Genomic DNA, 27,351 nt, shown 5'->3' with positions numbered 1-27,351 from the left:
CAAAATAAATCTGTTAAAATAATCTTTTGCTCACATATTAAAAATTCTTTCAGGAGAAAAAAAATAATGATATAATTTATGATGCCTAAATATTAATGATAAAAATGTTGAGAGGAAGGTAGGTTTTTTTTTAAAAAAAAAGGCTTATGGAGAATGTAGAAGTGTTGAGATCCATGGTGAGAAGATTAGCAGCAGGTTTAAGTAGTAACTCAAATAGAATGTTCCAAAATCATTATACATTTAAATAAGGCTGAACAATACATTTTTCACAGTAAATATCAATGAAGAGCTCCTCCATAAATGAATGTTAAAAGAGGTCTCTGAGTGTCACAAGCTGGAAACAAAATCATTTACAGTGCATGGTAATGCAGAAATAAGTCATACATTTCTAAAGTAGCTAAAAAAGCATTTTTTGTTTTGCATAAAGAATATTCATCCTTATAACTAAAGATTGTGTCTTTACAAGTATCTGCAAGACTTTGTGTTGTAGACTTGAACATTTTTATGAGTTTTCATTGTATGAAGTCGTTGCTCTGAAATTTCCAGATTAAGCTACTGAATAGTGTCAGCCTAAAATTTCCTTTCTTTAGATGACTTCTGTGGGCTCATATATTGTTTTATTTAAAAAAAAAAAAAAAAAAAAAAAAAAAAAAAAAGTCTAAAGTTTCAAATACATTCTTTAGAATTGTTTCTCTCACTTAAAAAGACAAAATTATGATACTTAAAAACTGCAGGATCCAAAAATTCGTGCTGGGCTGTATAGAGTGCTCCAGCTGAAATAATGTAATAGTCTGTACCTCAAGAGAAATAATTGCCAGGGTTTGACCTAGGACCAATCAGTTCAATATAACTTTGAACATAGCTGCAGTTCAGGATAAAATACTAGGTCCTAAAATATGCATTTATGTTTCAGATTTAACACAAAAGATATTTCTTTTTATGATATGTGTGTTCTTGAAGAAGTGAGGGCTGTTGTGCTGACAAAGCTACTTATTTTACAGTTATAATTCAGAATGCAGTTCAGATTCTGTCAAGATGATTTACTCATTGCTCCAGTTTTTTTGCAACATATTCATGTGATTATAATCATTCCGGCATCCAGCTGTTTGTACCCTTGTTTCCCTGACATGTTTTTATAAATGATCTCTTTTGTAAAAAATTAAGTAGGTCAGTCAAATTCCAGCATGCTATGAATCAAGTGGCCCAGATTTATTTCAGTTCAAGCATTTAATGTTGAGATTGCCCTTTGATGTATCATGCATAATTGGTAGTGGTAGTACGTACAGAGACTTCCTGGTCTTGGGCAATCAAGATACAGACCATGACACTCACAGTCCGTTTCTCTTATGTTCTTCTTGCTCTCTCCAAAAGAACAATGACCAACTGCAAATTTGTGACAGCAGTATTCTTGTGTCAGCAGTATTCTTGTGTCACCAGTATTAAGAAGTTCCTGTTAATACTACTGACTAGCAAAGAGAAGAAGTCACTGAGGGAATCACTTATGTTTGTAGATGCATTTTACAAAGTTTGTCATGATATATAGGAAGCATGTTATGTTTTTAGAGTAGATGTCTCTGAAGAAGAAAAACATCTCGAAGTCGAGGCTTTACATTTCTTCTCATCCCTTGTGCTTACTGCTTCTGTACAGTATGCTTTTACTTGGATTGCCAACTTTTAGGGCAGAATCATTCTGTTTTGTGTGTTTGCACATGCATGTGCATATTACCTGGCACTGAATGGTCCTGGAATATGCTCTATATAGAATCAATATATACACAGTAAATAATAACAATGTGTTCTTGGTTCCCAAACTGGTAAAGACGGCTGCTGTTTGGCACCCCAATTCCTAATTAGTCCTGAGCACAAATCAGTGTTACCTGCTTTTAATCTTCTGTTTACTTTTATTTATGTAAATTAAACCAGTGCATCTAAGAATAAGTTTTTTACAAAGCCCTTCTGTATCCATTCTCTTTATGTGTCCTCCCACTAATGTTTTTCTGCCTTCTGAGCATTTTCCCAGACCAGAACTAATAAGTATATTACTTTCTCTCGTGTTCTGCTTAGTTATATTTAATAATGTTTCTGCAAAATACGTGTATGCTTGGCTGGAACTAGTTCAGTATCCTAAAGTTACTTCTTTTTGTCCTTTGATTTTGACTTTTTGTTAATGCTGTAATAAGGGGATGCAAATTCAGATGAGGAAGCAGTTATTTCTGACAGTGTAGTGCTATTGGAGTGTGGCCTCTGTTTATCAAGGAGAATTTTGACATCTTGGTCCCCAGCCTCCAACTGCATTTCTGGTCAATCTTATACTGATCTCTCTACTCCTATGAAAGGCTCCAAAGACTTGTACCTGATTCTGTTCATAAACTCACCTCTTCTTACTCTCTAATGTCTCAATATTTCCTCCTCCTGATGAAGGCAAAGTTAATGCGTCTCACTCAATTTGTGCATAAAGTCAGAGAATCTGCATGCAATATAAACCATTCTGATAACCTGTCTTCTTTGAAGTCCTTAGTTCAAATCTAGTCATGCATTCTTGTGCATGTCTCACTATTTGAGTTTTAATTACTTCAAAATTCAACAGTATTCAATGGAAATCCAGCTTTTTTGAAAAGGGAGTAGGAAGGGAAAAGGAGAATGAGAGAGTTAATATTAGACTAGTTCATTGGTTGAAGTGACCTCCAGTTATAATGGAATATCTGGAAATACTGTCTTTTGGATTTTGGATTGTACAAAAATCATTCTACAGTACTGTAGAACGGAGTGTTTCTGTATAGCTTTGCACAATAAATAAATTTTGTCATAACTTGCTGCACAGTTGGGATAATTATCAGTAATAGTGTTTTGAATGTTTTCATTTTAATGTAGAATTAGAGGAAACACTGCTAGATGTAAATTATCTTTCTCCTTCTTCTCAAAGCCATACGAGGGGCTAAGACTTCAGGATCTGCGGAGGCTTAAGGATATGCTGATAGTGGAAACTGCTGACATGCTTCAAGCACCACTCTTTACTGCAGAAGCTCTTCTCCGGGCACATGGTAATACAGAACCTTAAAGATTGAGAAAAAACTGCTTTCAGCAAAATCAAAATTACAGTTGTGAGTGTGTTCATTTTTTATTCCCAAGAAAAAGAGAAGTAATGGTTAATCGAATAACAGGATGTCATCCACACAGTGTTTCAGAAAGAAGTACATCTGCAGCATTGAGGCAGACAGGAAAGTTGATAGGGAAGTGATTCAAACTGGGAATATAGAGGAAAATGTTTTAACTTCAGCAAGTGAAGAAATACAGCTCTTCTACTTTAGCAAGAGACACAGAAGTAGAACTTCCATGGCTTTATGTATTACAAAAAAAAAAAGTCCAAAAAGTTCATTTTTCCTATTTTTATTAGACCATTGGTTGTCTGTCATTACACACTTGTGTATAAAACTGGATTAGGAAATACTTTTCTTTGTTTTTTATCACAATAAAAGAAGTATGACTGTTGTAATATTTGGAAATAGCCTTGAGTTTTAATGCCTGGGAGTGTATGTCCTTTTTAGGATTGAATAGCTACTCTTTAAGTGCAGGGCTATAGTTTCCTTTTGTATATTGTAACTGGTTTAATGTCAATGAAATCAGTCTGTGGTCTTGTGTGACTGAAACTGGGGTTGTCAGAATTCAGTGAGCTGACTCCAGACAAAAGCATTTCTCTGAAGCTCAGTGGAAGCTTCAGGCTTTGATTCAGCCATTCAAAACTTACGCTTACTGAAGCATCCACATTGTTACTGTATGCCAAAGAGACTACTCAGGCAGTTAATGGTTTCCATGCTTATCGCTGTATTGCTGGAGCCCTGTTTTTTGAGCCCTGTTATTTTTGAGTGTTCTCTGTAAAAATAGGAGAGTGGAAAAAATGAAATAAGAAAATACTCTTGCAAACCCACAAAATATGGCTGACTTTTATGAGTAGGCATGGTACCTTACACTTATCTCTGTTAAATTATTTTCGATAGTTTACATTCTTTTTACCATAGCATTAAAGCCAACATGAACTTGTGCCAGTGATTTTTCGTTGCCAGCGTGATCGTATTTAAGGCAGTCTTTGCACATACATTTTTTAGTGTTAATTCTTCTGGGTATTTATATATACAATATTTGGATGTTACTTTGTGTTCTCAGAAAATGTCATTAGTGCTAAATATTACTAAATGCTTAACTAAGTGAGCAGGCATGTTTCGTGCTCTGTGCACGCAGAAGAGAACGATGACACAACTATTCGAATTGGCAGCACGGTTCATAGTGAGTCCAGAAGCAGTGAGGTTGGTGTGAAGTGTTCAGAAATGTCTGCCAGCATCTGGTGAGCAGAAATTGAAAGTTGAGAAGAAATCACTTTACATTGCAAAGGTCACTCCACTGATGTATTCTGTGCACAGATTCTGGGATGTACCATGAGGTAGCTGTAATTTAATGCAATTGACCGGTGTGGGGAAAAACACACAGATTTCTGCAAGTCATGAGAAAGTCAGCTATTTTGCCTGTAGCTGTAATCATATGCTGGAAATTACTTAAACAAAATTTCTTTTTATTTGAAAATGGAGAAGTGGTTCAGCCTAGTAAAAGGAATAATTGTGCTATTTACAAGGCATGAGACAACTGGGAAACACCAAATACTAAATTGCAATGTTTTTGCATTTAATCTTGAACTTCATAAAAGAATCACATGATGTCTTAATTCACACTTAAGGTGTGAAAAGCATTTTTTAAATTTTTGAGAAAATTATTGTTAGTGTACTACTGTTAGTAGATTAAAGATGTAATATTTAATCCATCTAACTTGCTGTCCTTTTTCATACAACTGTATCAATTTAGGAATTAAGTGTGTATTTTGGAAGGTTTAAGAACTTTCAATTTTTTCCATATGTGTTTTTTCAACATTGTTCCTATTTCTCTTCTATTTCATACTAAAGTAATTGATTTCAGGATAAAAGAGAGGCAATTCAGCAAATATAACTATTTCATATTTTACTTAAACTCATAATTTAGTAAAGAAAACACCATTTAGTAGCATGTGAACCATTTAGTAGCATCTCTTAACCCTGGCTAATTTTAATGATGCACTACAAAGGAACTCAAGAAAACTTGTGACAAATTTCATCTGTATGTTAGCATCAGCGTGATTCCCTCTCAAAGTCTATATAGCCAAGATAACATGCAAAATGCTAATAGCATTTGTAATGGCTCAAGTTTCTATATGTTGAGGCACCATGGCTCAACGTAACAATTAAATGAAGTTAACTCAGGGTGTGGTTTAGCTTATGTTAGTTAGCATCTGATCAGTATATCCTATCCAGATCAAGGGTATTTTCTTATTAGAAGGGAGGGAGCAATTATTTGACAGTGGTGATATTTTTACTAAGGTCAGTGCTAAGAATACATGTATCTTATTTCAATTTTAACAGCATAGAAATACTCTTTATTTTCTCCTGTGTATATTACAAAATTCAATAAAAACAACGTAGATCTTTTGGTTAATAAAAATTAGTTTCCTATATGAGTACCTAAGATTAAAAAACAAACAAACAAACAAACAAAACCAACTTTAAAAGATTTATTTAAGTGATAGGAAAAAATGGAAAATTTCTGTTTCCTCTTGAAATTCTATTTAATCTGATCTGTGAGTATTGTATGTGGCTTAAAATTCAAATCAATTTAGGCATTTTATATATTTATATTAAAATGAGAACTTTTAATTATTTTTCATAGGAAAAAAAATACTGTTTATAAGATAACTTGGTATAAATCTTAGGAACCAGAGACTAAAAACATTTCAAACAATAATTTTGAAAGATCTGTATTAGTTTTAAGGTCTTCATACATAATAATGTTTCTTTCACTAGTTCTTTTTTTGTCACTAAGTGGGAAAATTTGCATCTACATTTACTTAATTTATTTACTTATTTCTAATTTTTTTAGTGTAGCACATATATATTCTTTTGTGGATGCAGTTACAGAATAGATTTCAAGCATCATCAGCTGCATAATTTCCTGTGTCTGTATATTTATTGAAGACTGGGACAGGGAGAAGCTGCTTGAGGCGTGGATGTCTAATCCAGAGAACTGCTGCCAGCGCTCGGGGGTTCAGATGCCCACTCCCCCTCCAAGTGGGTACAACGCGTGGGATACGCTGCCTTCTCCTCGAACTCCCCGCACTACTCGCTCCTCTGTAACTTCCCCTGATGAAATCAGCCCGTCACCAGGAGACATCGAGACAGCTGTGGTAGGTGTATAAATAGATCTGAAACTAACAGGGTAGAAGAGCCTGGATCTAAACATAAACACCTACATGGACAGGCAAGCCACATTGTTCTCTTGTTTGGAAAATAAGTTTGCAAGAATACAAAGCCTTTTTTTTTTCCAAAAGTGGTGAACAAAGAAATTTGCACTTTAAACATTCTATATAATAGCACAATTGAGCACGGGGCTAATGCAAGGACACTTTTTTCACCTAGCCTGACAAAGTAGAATTTTATCCAGATACAATTACATTTAGCTCTTTCAAGCTTCTCATACTTCTCAAGATGTTCCCTTTCATTGTATCCATTTTCCTGAATATACCCAATGCTGCAAACCCTGCCTTCTGAAATTTTTTTCTTTGGAAAACAAAATTCTCTTTGTCTGCATTTTGAAATGTCAGCCCACAAGTGTACTGTAAGCTTATAATTACTTTTACTATGTGTGGGCTGCATCAAGCAGTTTAGAAGGCTATTGCAAATTTGAAATATGAAAGTGCCTTTCACTAAAATCAGTGTGGTTCTTTTGGAAGACAGAATTCTCTTTTTAATAATTCACAGCTGCAACATTATAAAACCTTTGTTCTGTGATCTAAGCATTTTTTCTAGAATATTATATGAAGCCTTCCAAATGGACCATCCCTGGATCTCATAATAAAATAAAAAAATTGTGTTCCTGCATGTAAACATTTTATTTCTTTAACTGTAAAATGTTGGAAAAGGAACTATATGGACTAATGTTATCCTGCACTTATATTAGCAGTGAAATGTTGTGTAGGAACATTTCCCTAATTAAAATGTGTAACTAAAGACTGCATTTGTTCAATCATACATTGTGTTGTTTTTATTGTCATTTATGGTCCAGCAGTGCAGGCTGGATAGTGACTGCAGTTCTAGGGCTTATATATCTAAATCCAAATCCAGATTGATACATTTAGTAATTCCATTTGTTAAAAATCTTGCAAGAAGCTTTCAAAATAATATTTTGAAAATGTTGTTTATAAAATAATACTTATTTCTCTGAAGTCGCACATACTGGCAGACAAATGAAAAATAAAAGATAAAATGAAAACACGAATTATAATGCTCCTTTCAGCTTTTGCATTTACATCCTATTAAAACTGTTCCAGTACATGTTCTATACTTGATATTCTGAACTCATCTTCATTAATTTCCTTATTTTAAAGATATGTTTTAAACATAATTGAAAGACATACAAATTAGTAGACAACAGTTTTGATGTACAGTCAATTTCTAAAATACTTAATTTTGTCAAGACAGTAAGCTGATATGACTGAAACAATAATACATTCCTTCATCAAGTTTTGCATTTTGAAGGCAGACTTATTTGGCTTGGTTTGGTTTTGGCTTTAAGACAACTATATTTTAAGAGTGACTACAGGTTAATTTTCTTGAAATGCTTTCCTGTGTATGTGTAGTATCTAATGTATTGAAAGTTGAAGTAAATTTCAATTGAATCTTTGTTCCAATGGAAAGAAAAGTCTGCTTGTAGTCTTTCAAGAACATGAAATCTTCATGTCTAACTGTAAGCAATAAGTAATGTCACCTCTATTTTTAAAATATTTTCAGAGTAAGGGCCTCAATATTCCATATATTATTTTTCTACAGTACCTAGTGGTATAAAATTAAGCAGAGGTGTGTACTGTTGGAACATTTCTAGTTTCATCTATTAATTTTGATTGTAAGCCTCAGTGTAATACTCTCCATATTAATCTGGTTTTAATGCTTAAAATAGTTGCTGCTCTTGCACAACTAAATTGTTCCTATGTGATTTGGACCCAACTGTTTGAGATGACAGAGGCTACAAGAAGCACTTAGGATTTCCAGACTCCATAAATGGCTGCCTATGAATCTCATGAAAACTTCAAGGCCCATTTTCCTCAAGAACTGAGATCTCAGCAGTCTGCACAATGAAGCACATGCTGAGCTGGAAGACATGACATAAGGCACCCCGAAATGGGGTGTTAGGATAGGGAAGCACAGAAAAAGATATATGGAATCTTTCTCATTTCTATTTCTAAGCTATTTCTATAACTTAAATGACTTTTTCTTCTTTCTGGCTGCAGTTAGATTTTTCTCCCTATGGAGTGCTTTAAAGTTTTGCTGAGGTTTTCCAGCCCAGTGTGTCCTGTGAATAATGTGAAAAGCTTTAGGGTATTTCTTAATCTAAATTTTTTTTTCATCTACAGTGTGACATTTGTATGTGTAATATATCTGTGTTTGAAGACCCAGTGGATATGCCTTGTGGGCATGACTTCTGCAGAGCATGCTGGGAGGCGTAAGTATATATACTTCTACATATTTTGAGAGACTCATCTTTCCTGTTCTGAACAGGTAAAAATGGAGACATTAAACTGCCTGGGCTTCAAGGAGCTGCTGTTTTGATCCTATTGAATATTTTATTTAAGTTGTCATTCAGAATGACCATCAGCTGTTTTAGGCCTTCATGTGAATGACTGGGACTACTCTTGATTTGCTCAGCGTGTGTGTGGTGGTGGCAGTGGGCTACATATTTACTATGTTAAGCATGTGCTTAATTCCATTTCTTAGTTCAGCACGCTGACTTGAGGCATCGTAAATCCGTTTCCAGTCAGAAAAGTTATTAAAATACTTTCTTTCATTGAGAGTTAATAGTTGGAGAGTGACTTTATCTTAATTGCTCAGTTAGTGTAATGCTCTCGTTACTATGCAGTTTAAGTCCAAACAGTCATGCTAGTAAAAAGAAACAACTTAGGAATAATGATAGCTGCATGCAGTGCCTTTTTATTCATTTCCTTGCTCAAGAGATTGTGCCGCGCTGTACCACTACATGGTCTTGTTACACAGACATGTCAGCACGTGTCCTACTGCAGGTTAGCCCAATTTATATGAACCCATGGTGCAGAGGAGCAGTTTCTCTTCACGATGTTTTAGAAGGCAAGTTTTTTCAATATACAGGGAATTAATAGTCTTGCTCCAGTTGTTTCATATGTAGTTATGCAGTAATTTAGAAGTTACAAAGAGATCCCTAGTGCTTCTAACTTGAATACTGGCCTACACATAGCATGATTTGTGCATGCACACAGCATTATAGTGCAGCGTCAACCAGGTGTTTATGATGGCATTATTGAGGGTGGTTCATCTTTCTGAGCCAGACATTTCTGTTACATGGGGAGTAGGCAGAACTGAGTTATCCCATTTTAAGATGAATTTTAAGACACACAGGCCTCTCTGTCTTAACAACTTAAGAACTCCAGATGACTAACTTACAAATACCTGTCCTTTAGATGAGTGTTCTCGAGTATTAATTAAACTAAACAGTGCTGTGAGTTATAGTTCAGTTTTCAGCAGGTTTCTGAGCTTCTTCTGTCCTGCGTTTCTAGGAGTTGGGGACTATAAAGGTCTCCATTTAGAAACTTGTTTCTGAGAGCAGAATTGCTTTGACTAGCACAGATGAAACATTAATTGCATATCATTCCTAGATTAATTAAGCTATACGTTCCATTTCTTATTTAACTTAGAAGTAATGCTCAGTTTAATTAAACATTTCATAGGAGCCTCTGAGAAATGGCAAGGATGGAAGCTACAGCCACACAGGGCTATGCGTAGATGATGGTACTCACTTCTGAACCACGATAGTGTTCTCTCTTTTTTTAATTATGCTATTCATCTGTTGTCCTTTTGAGGTGACAGGGATACTTCCTATTCCTTGTTTAAAAATCGATTAATTTGAATATATATGAACGTGGTATAAAGTATTAAGGAGCTTTTTGATTTTTACTTTTTTTTTTCACAAATACTGACTGACATCATTCTGGCAGATTTTTGAATCTGAAAATTCAAGAGGGTGAAGCTCACAACATTTTTTGCCCAGCATATGATTGTTTCCAGCTTGTGCCTGTAGACATCATAGAAAGTGTGGTTTCCAAGGAGATGGACAAAAGATACCTTCAATTTGACATTAAGGTAAATTGTCAAAACTGTTCTTGTACTCTTGAGACGTATTTCTTTTTATTAGAAGTACTCTGCAGCTTCCACGTGAAATGCTGCAGTATATCTTTAACCTTCCCTGTAGGACTTACTAAATTAATATGTACAGTGAATCATTGGCTGTCTTGTTTGCCACAGTATGGATGTTTGGTTACCACTGAGAAAAATAAAAAAGAATGTTGTATTATTCCTGAAACACAGATATGGTATTTTCAAAATGTATTAACTAATGCAGTATTAATAACATTACTGGGGAGGGGAATCAACTCTTTGAAAGGGTAGGTAACAACAGGACAAGGGGAAATGGTTTTAAGTTGAGGGAGGGAAGATTTAGGTTGGACATCAGGGGGAAATTCTTTACAGCGAGAGTGGTGAGGTACTGGAACAGGCTGCCCAGAGAGGCTGTGGATGCCCTGTCCCTGGAATTATTCAAGGCCAGATTGGATGGGGCCCTGGGCAGCCTGGTCTAGCATCAAATGGGGACGTTGGTGGCCCTGCATGTGGCAGGGCAGTTAGAGATTCATGATCCTTGAGGTCCCTTCCAACCCTGGCCATTCTGTGATTCTGTGATTATTTGATCAATCTAATGTTTGTAAAAGATTATTTGAATCTTTTAATCTGCTAGATTTGGTTGTGTTGGAGGTCTAAAATTTTTAAGAGTTTTTAGATGTTTTTTTATTACTGAGAGGCTAATTCCGTTCATAAGTAGCGCCTATTTCCATCCAAAAATATTAATGCAAGTGAATTACTTTTAATTCACGTTTTTTCTTTTGTACTACGTGTAGTAATAAGCTAGATAATGTGTTATTTTATCAGTGGTGGCGGAACAAGAGAAAGCAGGAAGGTTTTTTTTTCCATTTACAATACAATACTTTTGTGCATAACAAGTCTCTTTAATAATGTCTTACACGATGTGGTAAAAATGAAGTATCCAGGTCTGATTAGCCTTTTACATTTTCATCTTTAAAGTGAGTGGTTAATGGCACCGTTTTGAAGGGATGTATTGAAAGTTCTTTGAAGTTTTCCAACTCCATTTTTTAATAAAAGCTTTATGAAAGAAGTCCTGCTACATTAATTTTAAAAAGTTTGTAGGTAATGTCCTGAGATAGTCTAATTCTGATTTCAAGTTTATTGCAGATGATTATATTGTGGATTTTGTTTTGATCAATAAGATTTTAATTGTTTTCAACTAGAGGCAGTTCTCTTAATGGACATTGCTAGTGCATATATAGTGGAAATTTAGAGTAAGCAATATCACAAAGGAGTTGAATTGCACACTTTAATTTTTTGTGTGGGATCTTAGTCTAAGTCTGGAGTACTGTTTGAATACTTCTAATACTGCGTTTTTTTTTTTTAATGGAGATTAAATTATTCCCTTTTAATAACTATTTTAAAAAGCCTATCGAAATAACTACAATTGTCATTATGCTTTTTGGCTTTGTTCCTTCAAAGAAAGATTATAATGACAGATTGTTTTATATCAATGATTAAATATGATCTTCTGTGTTAAAATGTTTTCTTTCGTTCGTTCTTTTTTTCTTTTTTCTTTAGGCCTTTGTTGAAAATAATCCTGCTATTAAATGGTGTCCTATCCCAGGCTGTGAAAGAGCAGTAAGGCTAACAAGACAAGGATCAAATTCAACAGGATCAGATACGCTTAGCTTCCCTATGCTGAAAGCTCCTGCTGTAGATTGTGGAAAGGGACATCTTTTCTGCTGGTTAGTGCTAGAATGTATCTGTGTCGACACAAATACATAATCACTGCTATTCCAGGGTTTAATAAAAAATTAAAAGTTCTACTTAGCACCAAATGTGCAGCAAAATTTTAGATGGGGTGGTATTTGACTTTACTATTCTTGGATTTATGTAATAGCTTTATATGCACAAATATTTCAGTATTCTGGGGCACAACAAAGCTTTATTATATTGTCTTACTAATTATTAGTTCTGTTAGATGTAGAACCGTAACATAAACTGCTATGATTTTCTCATCTGAGGAGGCTGGAGCATCAGTGGAAGGGTTTTTTGTCTGTTCTGGATAGATATATAGGCATACTCTGAATTATAGACAGAAAACAGCAGGCTTTTGCTCGTTCAGAATTTTGGTGGAATTACATCAGAAAAGCTGGAGCTTAAATAGAACTTTGAAGGACTTTTTGCTACATACATAACTATTTCTGTTTGCTGGATCACTCCAATCATTGTTTCACTTCTTCAGTAGTTTTGCTTTATATTGTTTTGCGTTAAGTCTTAAGATGAATACAAGCTCAAGAAGTGAAAACCATGATATATTTAAAAGATTATCCTTTAGATTCCCTAAGCTGTCTATATTCAGCAGTTCCAGGGAAAGGACAAGAACAGTATCAACAAAAGAAAAAAAAGTGATAGGATACTTTTCTGAAGTCTAGAGCAAATGCTGTCCTTGTTCCTTGGGCCTGTCAGACTACTGCAGTGATTTTAGTGACTTCAGATTTTAGCTCTATCCCCATATGAATGGAAATGGCGGAGGGCCAAGAAGAAAGTAGACATAAGGATCCAACCAGGAAAGTTGTAAATCATAACTTCTTTGGAGAAAATTGCTCACAAGTGGTGGAGATCTGGGAAAGAAACAAATTTTGTGAAAACAAACCAGAAAATGTTTTTATCAGCGAACATAAAACAAACTTCAGGGCTATTCCAAAAGAAGGTAACACCCTCTCATCCTTGTTTCTGACAACTGTTGTCCAGACAGAATGTTACATTAGCCTGAAAGTCTGAGCTAGAATCTACTTTGTGTCATACTGTTGCAGTCCTTCAGTTATTGGCAGATTCTGCTTCCTTTACATGGGCTGAATTCAGTCTCTCTCTAGAACGCCCCCTGAATGTGAAAATGACCTCCAAGTGCATAATTTTTATGAGAAATACGTTGTTGTTTTTTTTTTTTTTCCCACATTTCCTGGTGAAATTTCCTGGAGTCTTGAAAAAAGACCTCATTCTGTTAGGAAAATGTCCAAGAAGGCATTTACAAGGCCTTTTTTTCCTCTATGTGAAAGAAGATTTTCATTGGTGGCAAGAAAGTTTCACCAGCAACTGAAGCACTCTGCAGTATTAGGAATGAGAACCTTTTGCAGAGGACAACCATATTAGTCTCATAGTATAAAATCCTATATGACAGAATTAGAACAGTTCAGTTGCAAGGGACTTGTAAACATCATCTAGTAAAACTGCCAAACCACTTCAGGGCTAACCAGAAGTTAAAGCATGTTATTAAGGCCGTCATACAAATGCTTGTTGAACACTGACAGACAACGAGTCATCAACCACCTCGCTAGGAAGTCTGTTCCAGTGTTTGACCACCTTCCTGGTAGACAAATTTCTCCTGCTGTCTACTCTGAAATCACCCTGGCACAGCTCTGCTTCCTCTGGAGAAAAAGAAAATGCATTCTTAGTTCAGTGTGTCTTCATCATCACCATATTCTTGAAGGGATATTAATTTCTTTCTTTAAAGTTCAGTCAACACATCCCACGTTTCATACTTCTGTCAGTTCTGCAAGTTTTTCACAAGTAATCTAGAGTTTAGACATTTTAATATCAACTAATATGGCTTTAGTAAGAGATTCTTCAGAATCTCTATATTAGAAAATCCCGACTAACCTGTAGATAATCATTTGCTGTTATCTACTAAGAACAAGTTATGAGGTTTTGTCAGCATGGAATTTCCATTTTTAGGATTTCTAGCTTTTCTGCTCATTAAAGTAAGACAGTGTAGATGTAGGAAGTTTCTTTTAAACACAGAGTTCCTTAGAATGTACTGATTTTTCATTACCCACTACTTAATAGCACCGTCGACAGAATCTGATCAGCTCTGACAAACAAAAAATTCCGTTCCTTTTCAAAAAATCATTCTGAGATTTTTAAATGTAGTTCAGATGAAGACAGTACACAAATACTACATCTGTGTAATAGCAGATCCTATATTTAGAACCTCTTAATGCTGTACAAGAAGCATATGGAATTGTAGCAAGGGGACACTTATGGAAAATAGTAAGCGCTGCAGACTTAGTTTTGCATCATCAGTCCTCTTTCCTTTTATCCTGGATGGAGACAAGGGGCAAAGTGTATTTTGTAGGAGAGGTATCTGTTCAGGTACACTGGGAAAGCTGATTCTAAGCTGCAACTGTTCTGCTGTTTTGATTCATATCAAATTCATTATATGATATAAACATTATCAGGTGAAAAAAAAGTCAAGAAATGCTTCTTGGACAATGCTTTCAGCCTTTCCATGAATTTTCACTTGTTGAAACTTGCTGCAAGTTCATTAAGTATGTGTCATACCTTCAAATAAATCATCCTGCTTACTGCTGAGGAAGGCAGTCTGGGGAGGCTGAACTGTTTTGTCACAACCATTTGGTGTTACTTCCTTTCAGTCTGTGCTATCATGGAGTCTATCCAAAACACAACTTTGTTTCATAAAAAGTTGTAGGATCAATAGGCTTATCACTCATACTCTAGTAAAATGGCATCCTCAGATAAGAACTCTTGGTTTGGGATAAGCTGAGGAAAGAACTTTTGAAAGTTGTTCTGACTTCCTTTTGTGAGTACGATGTATGTATATTTATGTACAGGCATCTTTAAAAAGCCCACTTCTGGTTCATACTGAAAACAGCAAGAGTGAAGCTGTTTCTGAGATTTGTTTCTGCAGGTTCTAGTGGAAAAGAAGAAAGGCTCAGCACAATGGGAACTGTCTCTCAGAGACACAAAGATTTTATATTTTCAGAAGCTCGGAAATATTGCCAAAAAGACTGAATTACAGCCGGGAGCTTAGTATCTTAGTATCTCCTTCTGTAGTGAATTTAAGCTTATATTGTAGCAGACTGTCTTAGTTTCAGCTAGCATGGAAATGTTTTCTTCAGGGTGTCTGGTATGATGCTGTGTTCTGATTCTAGGAGAATAACAAACTTGATAATACATTTATGTTTATAATTGTTGCTAAGCAGTGTTGTACAGAGCCAAGGCCATTGTTATGGAGTGATTGATATCTTTAAAGCTAGTAGAAACCTCAAGAGAAGCTCATTTCTCTACTGTGTCATGGAAAGTACCTTCCATTTCATTTGGAGACTGATGGAAAGAGTAAAAATTCTTAAACACTTAAAAAATGAAATGAAGGGCTTGGATCTTGTTCTAGATTGAAGGCATGTATGTAGTTAAAGATCAATTATTACAACTGAATTGGTACATTTAATTCTACATAAAATGCATTTTAGGTGTAGCAAACTACCTAGTTTTTGTTTTACAAGAAGTTTAAATTTAGTTTTATCACAGAAACTGTAGTAAGAGATCTAACAATATTCTAAAATAGTAGTATTACTTTTTATCTTCTTGATTTAATGTGATATGTTTCCATGTCTTTTAATGTGAAGCAATTTCAAAGCAACAATTCAATTTTAATTCTAAATAAGTAGTCATTGTGTATATATCTTAATTTTCAGGGAATGTCTTGGTGAAGCACATGAACCTTGTGACTGCCAAACCTGGAAGGATTGGCTACAGAAAATATCTGAAATGAAACCAGAAGAACGTAAGTCATACCTCGTTTTTTCGTTATTATTATTTCGTTGTCATCTTTTATTTTTAAAGGGAATTTTTAGTTGCATTAATTAAAACTTTACGTTGGTTGAAAAATAAAGAAGAGGAAGAAAAACAAACCACCGAGTGATGGGCAACTTCATGTTTTAATTGCATATGTAGTTATGGTAGACAGATGTAGTAATGGTAGACTGTTATCCTGAAACCATTCCTACCCATTCCCTCGTAAATCTGCATATGGTTCAGAGAGATGAAACTCATCTTCCTTCCTTTTACAGCCTTCCTTCATTTTTTTGCATTTATTCCTGAATATAACTTATTTTTTCTAGGCAAAAATCTTAATCTTAAATCTTTAAATCAAAATCTTTGTCCTAGTTTGCACTTCTGTTTAATTGCGTTCATACAGTTGTTTGTTGTACTTTAGAAATGTTTAAAAGCAACAGGTAATAATAATAGTAATGTTGACTGTGAATTGCAAGGAAATTATGGAAAATGGCTTCATGGTAAATAACTTCTAGAAAGTCAACTAACAATATCTGGGTTTACATAGGACAGGCAGAAACAAAAATATATATATACGTTAACTCAAATAAACACTAACTTAACTTGGTTACAACAATTCAGAGCCTTTCCATTATGTCATAGATTATTCTAGAAAATGTTATAGACTCAAAATGCACCATGTTGAGTCAAACAACATCAATTTTTAAATATATATTTTAATAATCTATGTATTATATTTGCTATAGACTACAATATACAGATGTAATGTGTGTATTTTATACATATTTGTATGTGTGTATATGTATGTCAGAAGTACATATAATGAAGAATTACAATATTCTGTCAAGAAATAGGTAAACACGTATCTTTCCTAATCTGATTTTCACAAAAGATTAAACAAGCACAATTTCAACTTCTCTGTTTTCACATGGTCCACATCCTCCTGTCACATTCATGAAGTTGTGGGAGTTAGTGAGGCATATGAAGATGCTGCCAACTGCCTGTGGTTACTAACTAACTCCAAACCATGCGCCAACTGCAAATCTCCAATTCAGAAGAATGAGGGCTGCAACCACATGCAATGTGCAAAGGTAAGAAAGACCTTTCATACAATTTGTTGTGAAAACATAATTCAGGTTGTGTCATATATACATTTCAGGAGCTCAAAAGTCCAAACGTTTTGAAATGTCAGGTCTAAGATCTAATGGAATCTGTTTCAAAAATTAGGTAATTTGCAAATAATGGGTTACGTACCTATAGAAGATGTTTTGTATTTAGTGAAGTTTATTTGGCTGGTAAGTGAACAGTGTAATTATCAAGATTTCCTAAGCAAGTGACAGTTCTTGGCAATACAGTATGAAACTTAAGGGAATAGAAAACCTGGGTAGTTTAATCATCATTAATAACGTAGAAGAGAATGAACAGAGGATGGGGTCTGTCCTGTTCACTATCTTTACTGATGATCTGAGTGAGAGCATTCAGTTCACCCTCAATAAGTTTGCAGATGACAGTAAGTTGGGAGGATGTGTTGATCTGCTTGGGGGTAAGAGTGCCCTATGGAGGGATCTGGACAGGCTGGATAGCTGGGTTCAACAAGTCCAGTTGCCAGGTCCTGCACTTTGGCCACAACGACCCCAGGCAACGCTACAGGCTTGGGGCAGAGTGGCTGGAAGACTGTGTAGAGGAAACAGACCTAGGGGGTATTGGTTGATGCTTGGCTGAACATGAGCTGAGCCCAGGTGGCCAAGAAGGACAACAGAGCTGGTGAGGGTTCTGAAGCACAAGTCGTAAGGGGAACTGCTGAGGGAACTGGGATTGTTCAGTCTGGAGAAGAGGAGGAGTAGGTTCAGGGGTGACCTTGTCGCTCTCTACAACTACCCAAAGGGGGGTTGTGGAGTGGTGGGAGTCAGTGTCTTCTCCCATGTAACTGGCAATAGGACTAGAGGGAATGGCCTCAAATTGCACCAGGGGAGATTCAGGGTGGTTGTTAGGAAATACTTCTTCCCCGAGAGTGGTCAGGTGCTGGAACGGGCTGCCCAGGGAGGTGGTGGACTCACCATCCCTGGAGGTGTTCAAGGAATGTTCAGACATTGTACTGAAGGACATGGTTTAGTAGGAAACATCGGTGATAGGTGGACAGTTGGACAGGATGATCTTAGAGATCTTTTCCACCTTGGTGATTCTATGATTCTATAATATTTTCAGTTACCAGAAGATGGTACTTTTTAAGGAATTATAAGGTTTAATGAACGCTTTGCCTTATTACATTTTTCTTTTGCGTTATTTCTCTATATAGCAACAAAACAGAGAAATTTAAATGGAAAACTGTAAACATTAATTAAACAGTAGGAATGAAAAGACAGGAAAGAGTAATTCCAAAACAAACTAATTAGTGACAGCAGCCAAAAAATTAGTCACGAGTTTGCACTATGCTACTGAAATAGAATATTTCTTGCCAGGAGTTCAGTATAATTTGAGAACACTTTCAAACTAGTTAAAAATGGCATATTTAGCATATTTATATCTCTTTGAGGAGGATCATTAAAAATTAGGAAGTTGCACATATTTGACATAATTGGCTTCCTGTAAAAACCTGAGAGGTTTAGCAGTGGAGACTAGTGGAGACATTCTTCTGGAAATGTCTCAGTCTATGTTGATATCCAGATCTTTTTTTCTTTATAATATCATTACGTATTCTGTTTGTGAAGATTGGGTCACTGATTTTTTTGATGATGTTTGTTTGTTTGTTTGTTTGGGAGTAGTTTGGCAACCGAGAGCAGATTCTCTTCCACTTCAGTTTATGCCAGTTTTGCTGTTCTTTTTTTTTCCTTTTTAAATGATTTTTAAAGGAGTTCATAAATTCCATAGTGATAAGAAGCGTAATAAAACGTGCTGTTCAGCACAATTTGAAATTTTCCAGACTGTAAACAGAGTTAAGAGCATTTGAAATAGTTATTTGTAGAATAATTGTATTGGTGACAGTGTTGAAACAATTCATATATGGAATGTAGAATCATAGGATCATTTAGGTTGGAAAAGATCCTTATGATCAAGTCCAGCCATTGCATAAAGCTACCACATTCACTATCTCCCTACATGCCACATCTACACCTTTCTTAAATATCTCCAGGAATATGGATGCCACCACTTCTCTGTACAGCCTGTTCCAATGCCTAACCCCATTTTTCATGAAGAAATTCTTCCTAATGCCCAATCTATACCTCCTCTTGCACAGCTCGAGTCTGTTGTCATGTGTCCAGTCACTTGTCACCTGAGAAAACAGGCCAACACCCTTCTCACTGCAACCTCCTTTCCAGTAGTTGTGGAGAGTGGTGAGGTCTTCCCTCAGCCTCCTCTTCTCTAGTTTAAACAGCTCTTAGCTGCTCCTCGTATATAACTCCTGTTTTCTAGTCCCTTCACCAGTTCAATCACTTTTCTCTGAATGTGTTCCAGCAAAGCAATGTCCTCTTTGTACTTAGGGCCATAGGCCCAAAACTGAACACAGTACTCAGGCCAAGTCTCACTAGAGCTGAATAGAGAGGGCCAACCCCTTCCCTGGTCCTGCTAACCACACCACTGATAAAAGCCAGGATGCTTTCTCCGCCACTTGGGCATGCTGCCAGCTCATGTTCAGGCAATGTGACGAAATGTTCAGGATGTAACAAAACCTCTTCAGTCATTTGACAGCTGTTGCTGTCACTGAGCTAATCTCAATAGAATAAAAGTATGGCTTAAGGCTTGAGGAGACTTCAGCCACTAACCTCTGTTGAGTATATATAATTTAATTTAGTACCATTCTGAAGTGCTGGCTGACAACCACAGTTCTATTCCTCTTTGATGTTGTTCCTTATAAACAGCTTAAACTGTCCCTAAAACAGTCAGCTTCCTTTTGTGATGGAGAAACCTCTGCAAACAGAAGCTGCCTCCCCTCAGCCTTGTGGGGAGGGAAAGGAATGGTATCCTCAGGATCGTCACAGGGCTCAGATGCAAGGTACAGAGGACACCTCACTTGTCCCTTCCTAAAGTAAGGATCTGTTCCAAAGCTTCAGCCTTTGCTGCAGTAAGTTCTGCTGAAGCCTACTATGTAGTGAGTAGAGAATTGCAAGTGCTTCTTGTCAGCTAGCATGTACCTTGGTGTAGAGGATGTGCTTTAGTCATAGAATCACATTTCTGTATTTAAGCAGGCACTGTTCTGTTTTATGAGCCTGGTTTCTAAGGCAACAAAGTTCATGCAGTCCCACTGTCTCTCACTCCCCTAATTCTAGTAGTTTTCTTACCTTCTGGGTACTTTGAACTAGATACAGGAGGGAGTTCACAGATACTAATTTACTGCAAATTTCATGAAGCTTGGTAGCTGTAATGCACAGAGACTTAATTTGCACTGCCACCAAGGGAGAGGCTAAAATACCTACTCAGCAGTTACCTGCTCAGCTATTGCCTCTCCTGCTTGGTTCAGGCAGCACATGTCGTTTGTAAAGCCTAGCCAGTGCAGCCTCACAGATAGCTCATCATAAAGGCAAGTAAAGCAGAGTCTCCAGGTTTTGGGAGATGTTACCAAACTTCAAACAGATGGACATGTTTTTGAATATTTAATGAGAGTAAGTTATTAGAAAAGGGTCCTGGAACAGTGGATGAGTCTTGGTTTATTGAGGAGGCTTTTCGTGATGTGCAAGATTAGAGGATGCATATGGTGAAGTGATAATGAAGGGAGATAATTTGGGAGAGGTGGCATTACTGCAGTGGGAGTGTATATACATAAATTAATAGGAAATCAAGCTTTAGTAGTTGTGTTGCTTGCAACTTATTTCATACTCTTTTTTTATATAATGCAACTGTTTGTTATGTTTTGAGCATTTCTGAATAATAGACAATGCAGTGATAGACTCTTAAGACTTTCGTGCACAGCTACTCTTCTACTTAATTCTCAGCGCTCGTCATTTTGTAAAAGCAAGCACCTTCAAAAAAAAATTTAAGAACAGAGAGAACAGAGAAGGTGCAGCACAGTAACAGGAAGAAATACCTTTGTCTGCATTGCTTTTTAGAAGAAAGTCAACATCACATGTGAGACAAAATTAGCAAAAGTATAATGCAGAAGTTGTAATATATGTAATTGAATGAAGCCACTACTTATGAACACATCTGGCATGGACTAGATATTTCTGGAAAGGTTAAACTTACCAAAGAAAAGAAAAATGTGGGTTAGTTTATTGAATTCCAATAATAGTATTAATGGCTTCTTATTACTTCACGTAAATTTTTGCTTTTCAGGATTTTTCTTTGTTCATCAGTAAAACAGATTAAATGAATAGGATTGACCAAGTCATAGTCTTCTGCCCATCCATTTATAGACAGCCTCCGGTTATTTTGAAATAACCCAGCTGAGAATTCAGTGCTGAGTTGAGAATAATAGTTCAATCTTCTCTGATGCAGAGAAGCCTGGATATGACAGGTCTCCTTGTAATCTGTTACCTGTTTTAAAAGCTTTCTGCTCAGTAAATGCAGAAGAGGCCTAGCTTGAAATCATTATTGAAAGTTTCTGTTCTGTTTTTACTTGCTTGCTTTAGTAGTTGCTATTACTATTACTGTTTGCATCAGGAACACCACGTGACCAAAATATTGGTAATCACATTTTTTAATTGCTAGTAGGAAACAGGAGAATAAATGTGTATTGCTGAGCTGTTCAGCCCACTCAGCATTGTCCTTGTGATAGGACAAGAGGAAATAATTTCAAACTAAAAGAGGGGACATTTAGACTGGATATAAGGAAGAAGTTTTTTTAATAAGGGTGGTGAGGCACTGAAGCAGGACGCCCAGGGGGGTGATGGATGCCCCATGTCTTCATGGAGACATTCAAGGTCAGGTTGGACAGGGCACTGAGCACCTGATCTAGCTATAGGTGTCGTTGATCATCACAGGGGAGTTGGACCAGATGACCTTTAAAGCTCCATTCCAACTCAAACGTTCAATGATTGTACAATTAGTGAAGACACAACTTTCACTTGAGCTTTCTGTTTTCTTTAGGCATATGTTTTTTGTTATTTCTTAGGTGAAGTTAGTTGGGCACTTCTAAGATTTTGCATGCTCTTTCTACTTTACAGCAAATATTAAGTCATAGTATTTCTTTCACACTCGTTGCACTACAAAGATACCAGCAGGGTTGCAGCTGGGAACAGATTTCAGAAGCACATCTCTTGAATTACTGGTAATGGTCACTGTGCAAACAGACTCAGATTGAGTGAGAAACTGTTCTTCTCTATTGGGAGAATATTCAGGATACTGAAAAACACTTCTTTCCAAACTGGAAAAAACAACAAAAGAAAATGCAGATAAGATCAGTAGAAGAATTGCATTTACATAACTGAAGTATTTTGTTTTGAGTGCTTTACAGTTATGTCACGCTCACGTGTAAACTATTAGTTTCATTTTATTGACTGCGAAATTAAGCTTTCTGATAATTCCACTTTTTGAGTTTTGTTAAAATTCACCCTTTCTCATTAACAGTTTCAGTGTTACTGTTTAAAAAAGCAAACAAACAAACAAACAAAAACAGATCTAATGAGCTCTATCATTTGATTTATTTCATACACTTATAGTTTAACTTGTAGCTTATACATGACCTTTTGATTCAGTGAACAAAAATTCTGACTCCCATGATTTGATAACCAAGATGTTCTATTCATGAAATAGGAAAAGGCTCCACAACAGTTCTGTTTAGACCACAAGTATGGTGGGCTCAGAATGGTGCTAGTTTTTCTTAACTGCATACCTACAATGTATCAGCTTCATTCTTTTTGTCTTGTTTCTGTTTTCTCCGAAGTGCAAGTATGACTTTTGCTGGATATGCTTAGAAGAATGGAAGAAGCACAGCTCTTCTACAGGAGGATATTACAGATGTACTCGCTATGAGGTTATTCAGCATGTAGAGGAACAGTCCAAAGAGATGACAGTAGAGGTAATAAAAATGTGTGCTTACATAGTAGTATTAAGGCTGCAATTTTGTGTTCAGGGTAAGTTCAATCAAAATTCTTCCCAACTGAAGTTTTAAAAGAGAAAATATAACCTTAAATATAACCAAAGGACAGAAAGGAAAAACTGCTTATTTGTGGATAGAAGCATAAGATTTAGTTCTTCATCTGTCTCTGCTAACAGCCACTGGTTGAATTAGACTAGTTGATTTACTTTCCTGTGTCATGGTTTCCTTTTCTGAAATGGGTGTGCTGGTACTTTAGCTTCTGTGCATTTCAGAAGACGTGTTTTAATTTTGGCATTTGAAAAGTCTGCCTAAAAATAGTATGCACACAGTACATTAACTCTAGTTAGAGTATTTTCAGGCTTGGGCATTCAAAACTTACATTTGTCTCTTTGTGCATAGCACTTGTCAGCATTGTGTATAATGCTTCACATTTGGTGGGAATATAAACAGTTATGAGATTGTCTCCAACAATAATTGTTAAATTAAACCATTAAATTTGTCTTGGTTTGTATTCTTCTTTTCTAGGCTGAAAAGAAGCATAGGAGATTTCAAGAACTGGATAGGTTTATGCACTATTACACAAGGTTTAAGAACCATGAACTTAGCTACCAGGTATGGGACAAACCATATTTGTTCATTCTTCTTTACATTTCATTCATTAAAAAAAAAAAAAGCGTATTGTATTTTATTTGTTTTTTTGTTCTAGTTAGAACAGCGCCTTCTAAAAACAGCCAAAGAAAAGATGGAGCAGCTGAGTAAAGCTCTCAGTGGAAGTAAGTAGAATTTGTTAGTATTTGCTGTGAAGTGTGAATTTGATTGGAAATGGCTAGGCCGTTTATTTTGAATAGAGCTCACATCAGTGTGTTGTGTGATGTGATCCCTCCGATACTAGAATTCATAAGCAGTGGATGAAAGCTAAATGTACACTAAATCTTACATATTCCACACAGAGGAAACGGCACTAGTAAGAGAGAAGCTAATATTCTGTGCTCACTTCATATAGTAAAACTGTATACTCATTGAGAACCTACTGCTGTGCTGCTGCAGTTTAGCTGATGTGCACATTTTTGGAGGAAAACTCTTACACTAAAAGAAATGCTGACATCAGCAGGAGAATATTTTCACAGTGTTTTATCATTTTACAGCTGAGGGAGGCTGTCCTGATACCACATTCATTGAAGATGCAGTACAGGAGCTTCTAAAAACTCGCCGCATTCTCAAGTGTTCTTATCCATATGGATTCTTTTTGGAGCCTAAAAGCACAAAGAAAGAAATATTTGAACTTATGCAGGTAATACATGCATATAGCTTGCTTTTCTAATGTTACATTTTTGGTAGTATTAGTTATCAGTGTCTTGTATCTACTTTTGTACTGCAAAACTGATATTTCATATTTGTAACCAAGTCTGAATAAGGAATGGATTTTTAACACTATGACACAATAGCATTTAGTTCAATTTTAGAATGAATGAAAAACAACACTTTACTGCAGAACCAAAGAGTAAGGACAAGTGGAAAGGGAAAAAAAAAGAAAATTATTGCTGTTAACCAAACTCCTTTTAGCTAAATTGTAATTTTGAGCAATCTTTGTAGCCCAGATCTGAAAGCAGCCCTCTCCAAAAAGCAGCAAGTTGCATCGGTGCTTTCCATACTGCAGAGGAGGCATGGACAAGAGGAAGGGATTAATTGGTGGTGGTGGGGTGGAACTTCTATCGAATTGTTTTCTCCTTATGTAGCTCCTGTTTCCTGTCTTGTGTGATGATGTGTCTGATGAGTGGGTGCAGGCAAAGCTGGGAGAGTACATGGGCAGTAGTGGCATCAGCTGCAGGGGCTGCTGCCTGCTTTCCTTTCCTTGGGATCCCCGAAAATGTTCAGTGTGTGTATGTGTGCAGGGAAGCCCTGCTGCAAGCCGGAGGAAAGGAACATTTAGGCCAATAAAAGTATAGGCAAGATATTTGGAGACCGCAAATGGCTTGTTACACTTGGAATAACTGGGCAACTGAAATTCAGAAAGCAGGAGTTTGAGTGGTTGCACGTATGAGTTAGTGTTGGAGCCAGGGCACAAATGACTGTGGACAAGCTGAGGCAGGTGATAAAATTTCAGTTCTTACAGAGCAGGCTTCCAGGCGTGCACTGACAACTTTGGTCTTGCTTAGTCATTCTCCACCTCAGAGTCTTTAGTGATGAATCAAAACTGTTGTTTCAAACAAGATAGTGAACACCAAATTAAAAAATGACTCTTGTCTCTGGTAAGTTTAAATAAAAGAAGAAAGAACAGACAGCCAATAAAAAGCAAACACAGGTCATCTTGCTAAACAAACTGTAATTTCTATAGCTTTAATAATTATATGAGAGCTTATGAGACTGCTGTCTGAATGGTATTTTCAGAAGAATGGAAATCACTCCATTCAGTGTTTATGGTGTAGAGCTCTGCCTGATTTCCATTTCATTTTATTCTGTGTTTATTAACCATTGCAGACAGACCTGGAAATGGTCACTGAAGACCTTGCACAGAAAGTAAACAGGCCTTACCTTCGGACTCCTCGCCATAAAATCATCCGTGCAGCTTGTCTTGTGCAGCAGAAGCGGCAAGAATTCTTAGCCTCTGTGGCCCGTGGTGTTGCCCCTGCAGACTCACCAGAAGCACCCAGGCGCAGGTAAACCAAACAAAATACTGTGCAACTCAAAAAAGTTCATTTGGTAACGATCAAAGTGAGGTGAAGTGGAGCTGATAAAATTGGTGGCCATAGATCACCAGATAGTTACATTTTCTTTGTCATTTGATCATTGTGGAATTGCAGCTTTTCACAAACTCAAATGCACATATGCTGTTAATCAGACTCTGTTGATGAAACTGCAAATGAGAAACCTCTTCTGGCTTTTAAAATTGCTTCAAAAGTTAAGTGCAGTAAATATCCTTGAGTACTGTGATTGCAATAATTGGTGGGGTTTTCTTTCACTTCTTTAGTATTTATATTGCGATTTCATGGTTTTCTAAATGAGTTGCAAGATAAGCACTAAAGGAGAAGACTTAAGAGCGGTAGAGTTGCACTGTTTATATGTTGATAGGTTTTGAAGCTATTTATGTTGTTCATACTTTGTTCCGGTGCTAAATTTCATTTCTCTTAACTTTATAGCTTTGCTGGTGGAACATGGGATTGGGAGTATTTGGGATTTGCATCCCCCGAGGTAAACTATTTCTTCTTACATATTTAAATTAGTTCTGCATACTCTAGAAACACAGGTATGATTGTGGTCTGCATGAAGAGCTTCCTTATTTTGATACAAAGCATCTCAAGTTGGTTTAAGCTTACCATTTTATTTATTTCACAATAGAAGGAAATATATATATGAATACCTACCTGTCCAGTGACACTAACATGACTATAGTTACTTAGGATTACATAGTTTTCCAAGTACGTAACCAGTTTTAGAATAAACTGGTTTCTATGTGCTGGGGAGCCTTAAAAGACTAAATAAAAAGTACGTAGATTACTTTTCAGTGCAACATTATTTCAGCAGAATTTGGTGAAGCCTAAGAAATTCCCATCCTTCTTCAACAGCTCAACAAAAACTTACAGGCATATACCCAAGTATTGTTAACCATTTGAAGTGTTTCTTTTCATTTTTACATATTAAAGCAGGATGGAAGTTGCTTACTTAAATGAGATGATGGTCTGGTATTTAACTGAGAATGAAAACAAAAATTTTTAAATGAATATTTCTCTATCCACATATGGGAAAAGATGGGAAAAGAGTATATAATTTTCAAGACTGCAGTAAAATAAGAAGCTTCCTATAAAACTTGCCTGTATTATCTTTTATATTTTGAAAACATTGGATTAAAGCATTAAGTTAGGAAGGAAGCTTCATCTCAACATTTCCTTGCTGCTGTTTTTTTTCTAGCTAGTCATTTTAAAGCATCCTGGAAAACTCCATGTACTTTTTTCTATATATTTCCTTTGCTATTGTTGTTGGTGAGCATCATGCTGGTGAGAAAATAGCTTGCTTCTCTACAGAACATCAACTTGCTTCTCCTGTCTAGTTCCTGTAGTCCTTTCCTTTGAAATAATTCTGTGTTTTAAAATACCAAACTCATTGTGATGGTATTTTATTGTTAGTGGAACTGGTTGTGAGAAGAAGCTGATAAGCAAATGTTGATAAGCTTTTTAGCAGCAGGTGCCATTGCAGTCATGCTTAGATGATAGCTTGTAAGTTTTTATGATTTGCCTAAATGTGGCACTGCATTATGCAAGTTGGCTTCTTTGCTACGTAGAGATGAAGGATACTTGCAACCACCTATGCTAAATGAATTTGGTAGAATTAATATTGGTCGTTGTTTATTTTAGTGATTTTTTTTCAATACAGTTTGTGATGTAGAGCTGTACTTTCACAAGAAGATCTGTGCATAACATGTTATCACAGAAAATAAAATCTTAGTGGGTTTAGCAAAGAATGCTGATTGTTGAATGTCCTTGTGTGAAACGATGATGTTCCTACCCAACAAAATAAAAGTTCTTTAGTACGCATTTAAAAAATTGTTGCAAG

General features: G+C 36.1%; 1 protein-coding gene across 4 annotated transcripts in view; it reads left to right on the top strand.

Moving 5' to 3' along the window:
• Nucleotides 1-27,351, top strand: part of ANKIB1 (ankyrin repeat and IBR domain containing 1) — an 87,467-nt gene that overhangs the window by 52,669 nt on the left and 7,447 nt on the right. For all 4 annotated transcript variants that reach the window (XM_090142815.1, XM_031614472.2, XM_031614473.2 and 1 more), the window contains exons 5-17: nt 2,924-3,041; nt 6,051-6,259; nt 8,483-8,571; nt 10,094-10,238; nt 11,814-11,980; nt 15,731-15,819; nt 16,791-16,921; nt 22,648-22,782; nt 23,329-23,415; nt 23,510-23,576; nt 23,949-24,094; nt 25,282-25,460; nt 25,941-25,992. In XM_090142815.1, coding sequence (XP_089998941.1) covers nt 2,924-3,041; nt 6,051-6,259; nt 8,483-8,571; nt 10,094-10,238; nt 11,814-11,980; nt 15,731-15,819; nt 16,791-16,921; nt 22,648-22,782; nt 23,329-23,415; nt 23,510-23,576; nt 23,949-24,094; nt 25,282-25,460; nt 25,941-25,992 — 1,614 coding nt within the window. The remainder of the gene's footprint in view (nt 1-2,923; nt 3,042-6,050; nt 6,260-8,482; nt 8,572-10,093; nt 10,239-11,813; nt 11,981-15,730; nt 15,820-16,790; nt 16,922-22,647; nt 22,783-23,328; nt 23,416-23,509; nt 23,577-23,948; nt 24,095-25,281; nt 25,461-25,940; nt 25,993-27,351) is intronic.

Source organism: Phasianus colchicus, chromosome 6 (assembly GCF_987193195.1).
Source record: "Phasianus colchicus chromosome 6, bPhaCol1.hap1.1, whole genome shotgun sequence".
Classification (NCBI taxonomy): Eukaryota; Metazoa; Chordata; class Aves; order Galliformes; family Phasianidae; genus Phasianus; species Phasianus colchicus.
This window is presented reverse-complemented; position numbering and strand designations above follow the sequence as displayed.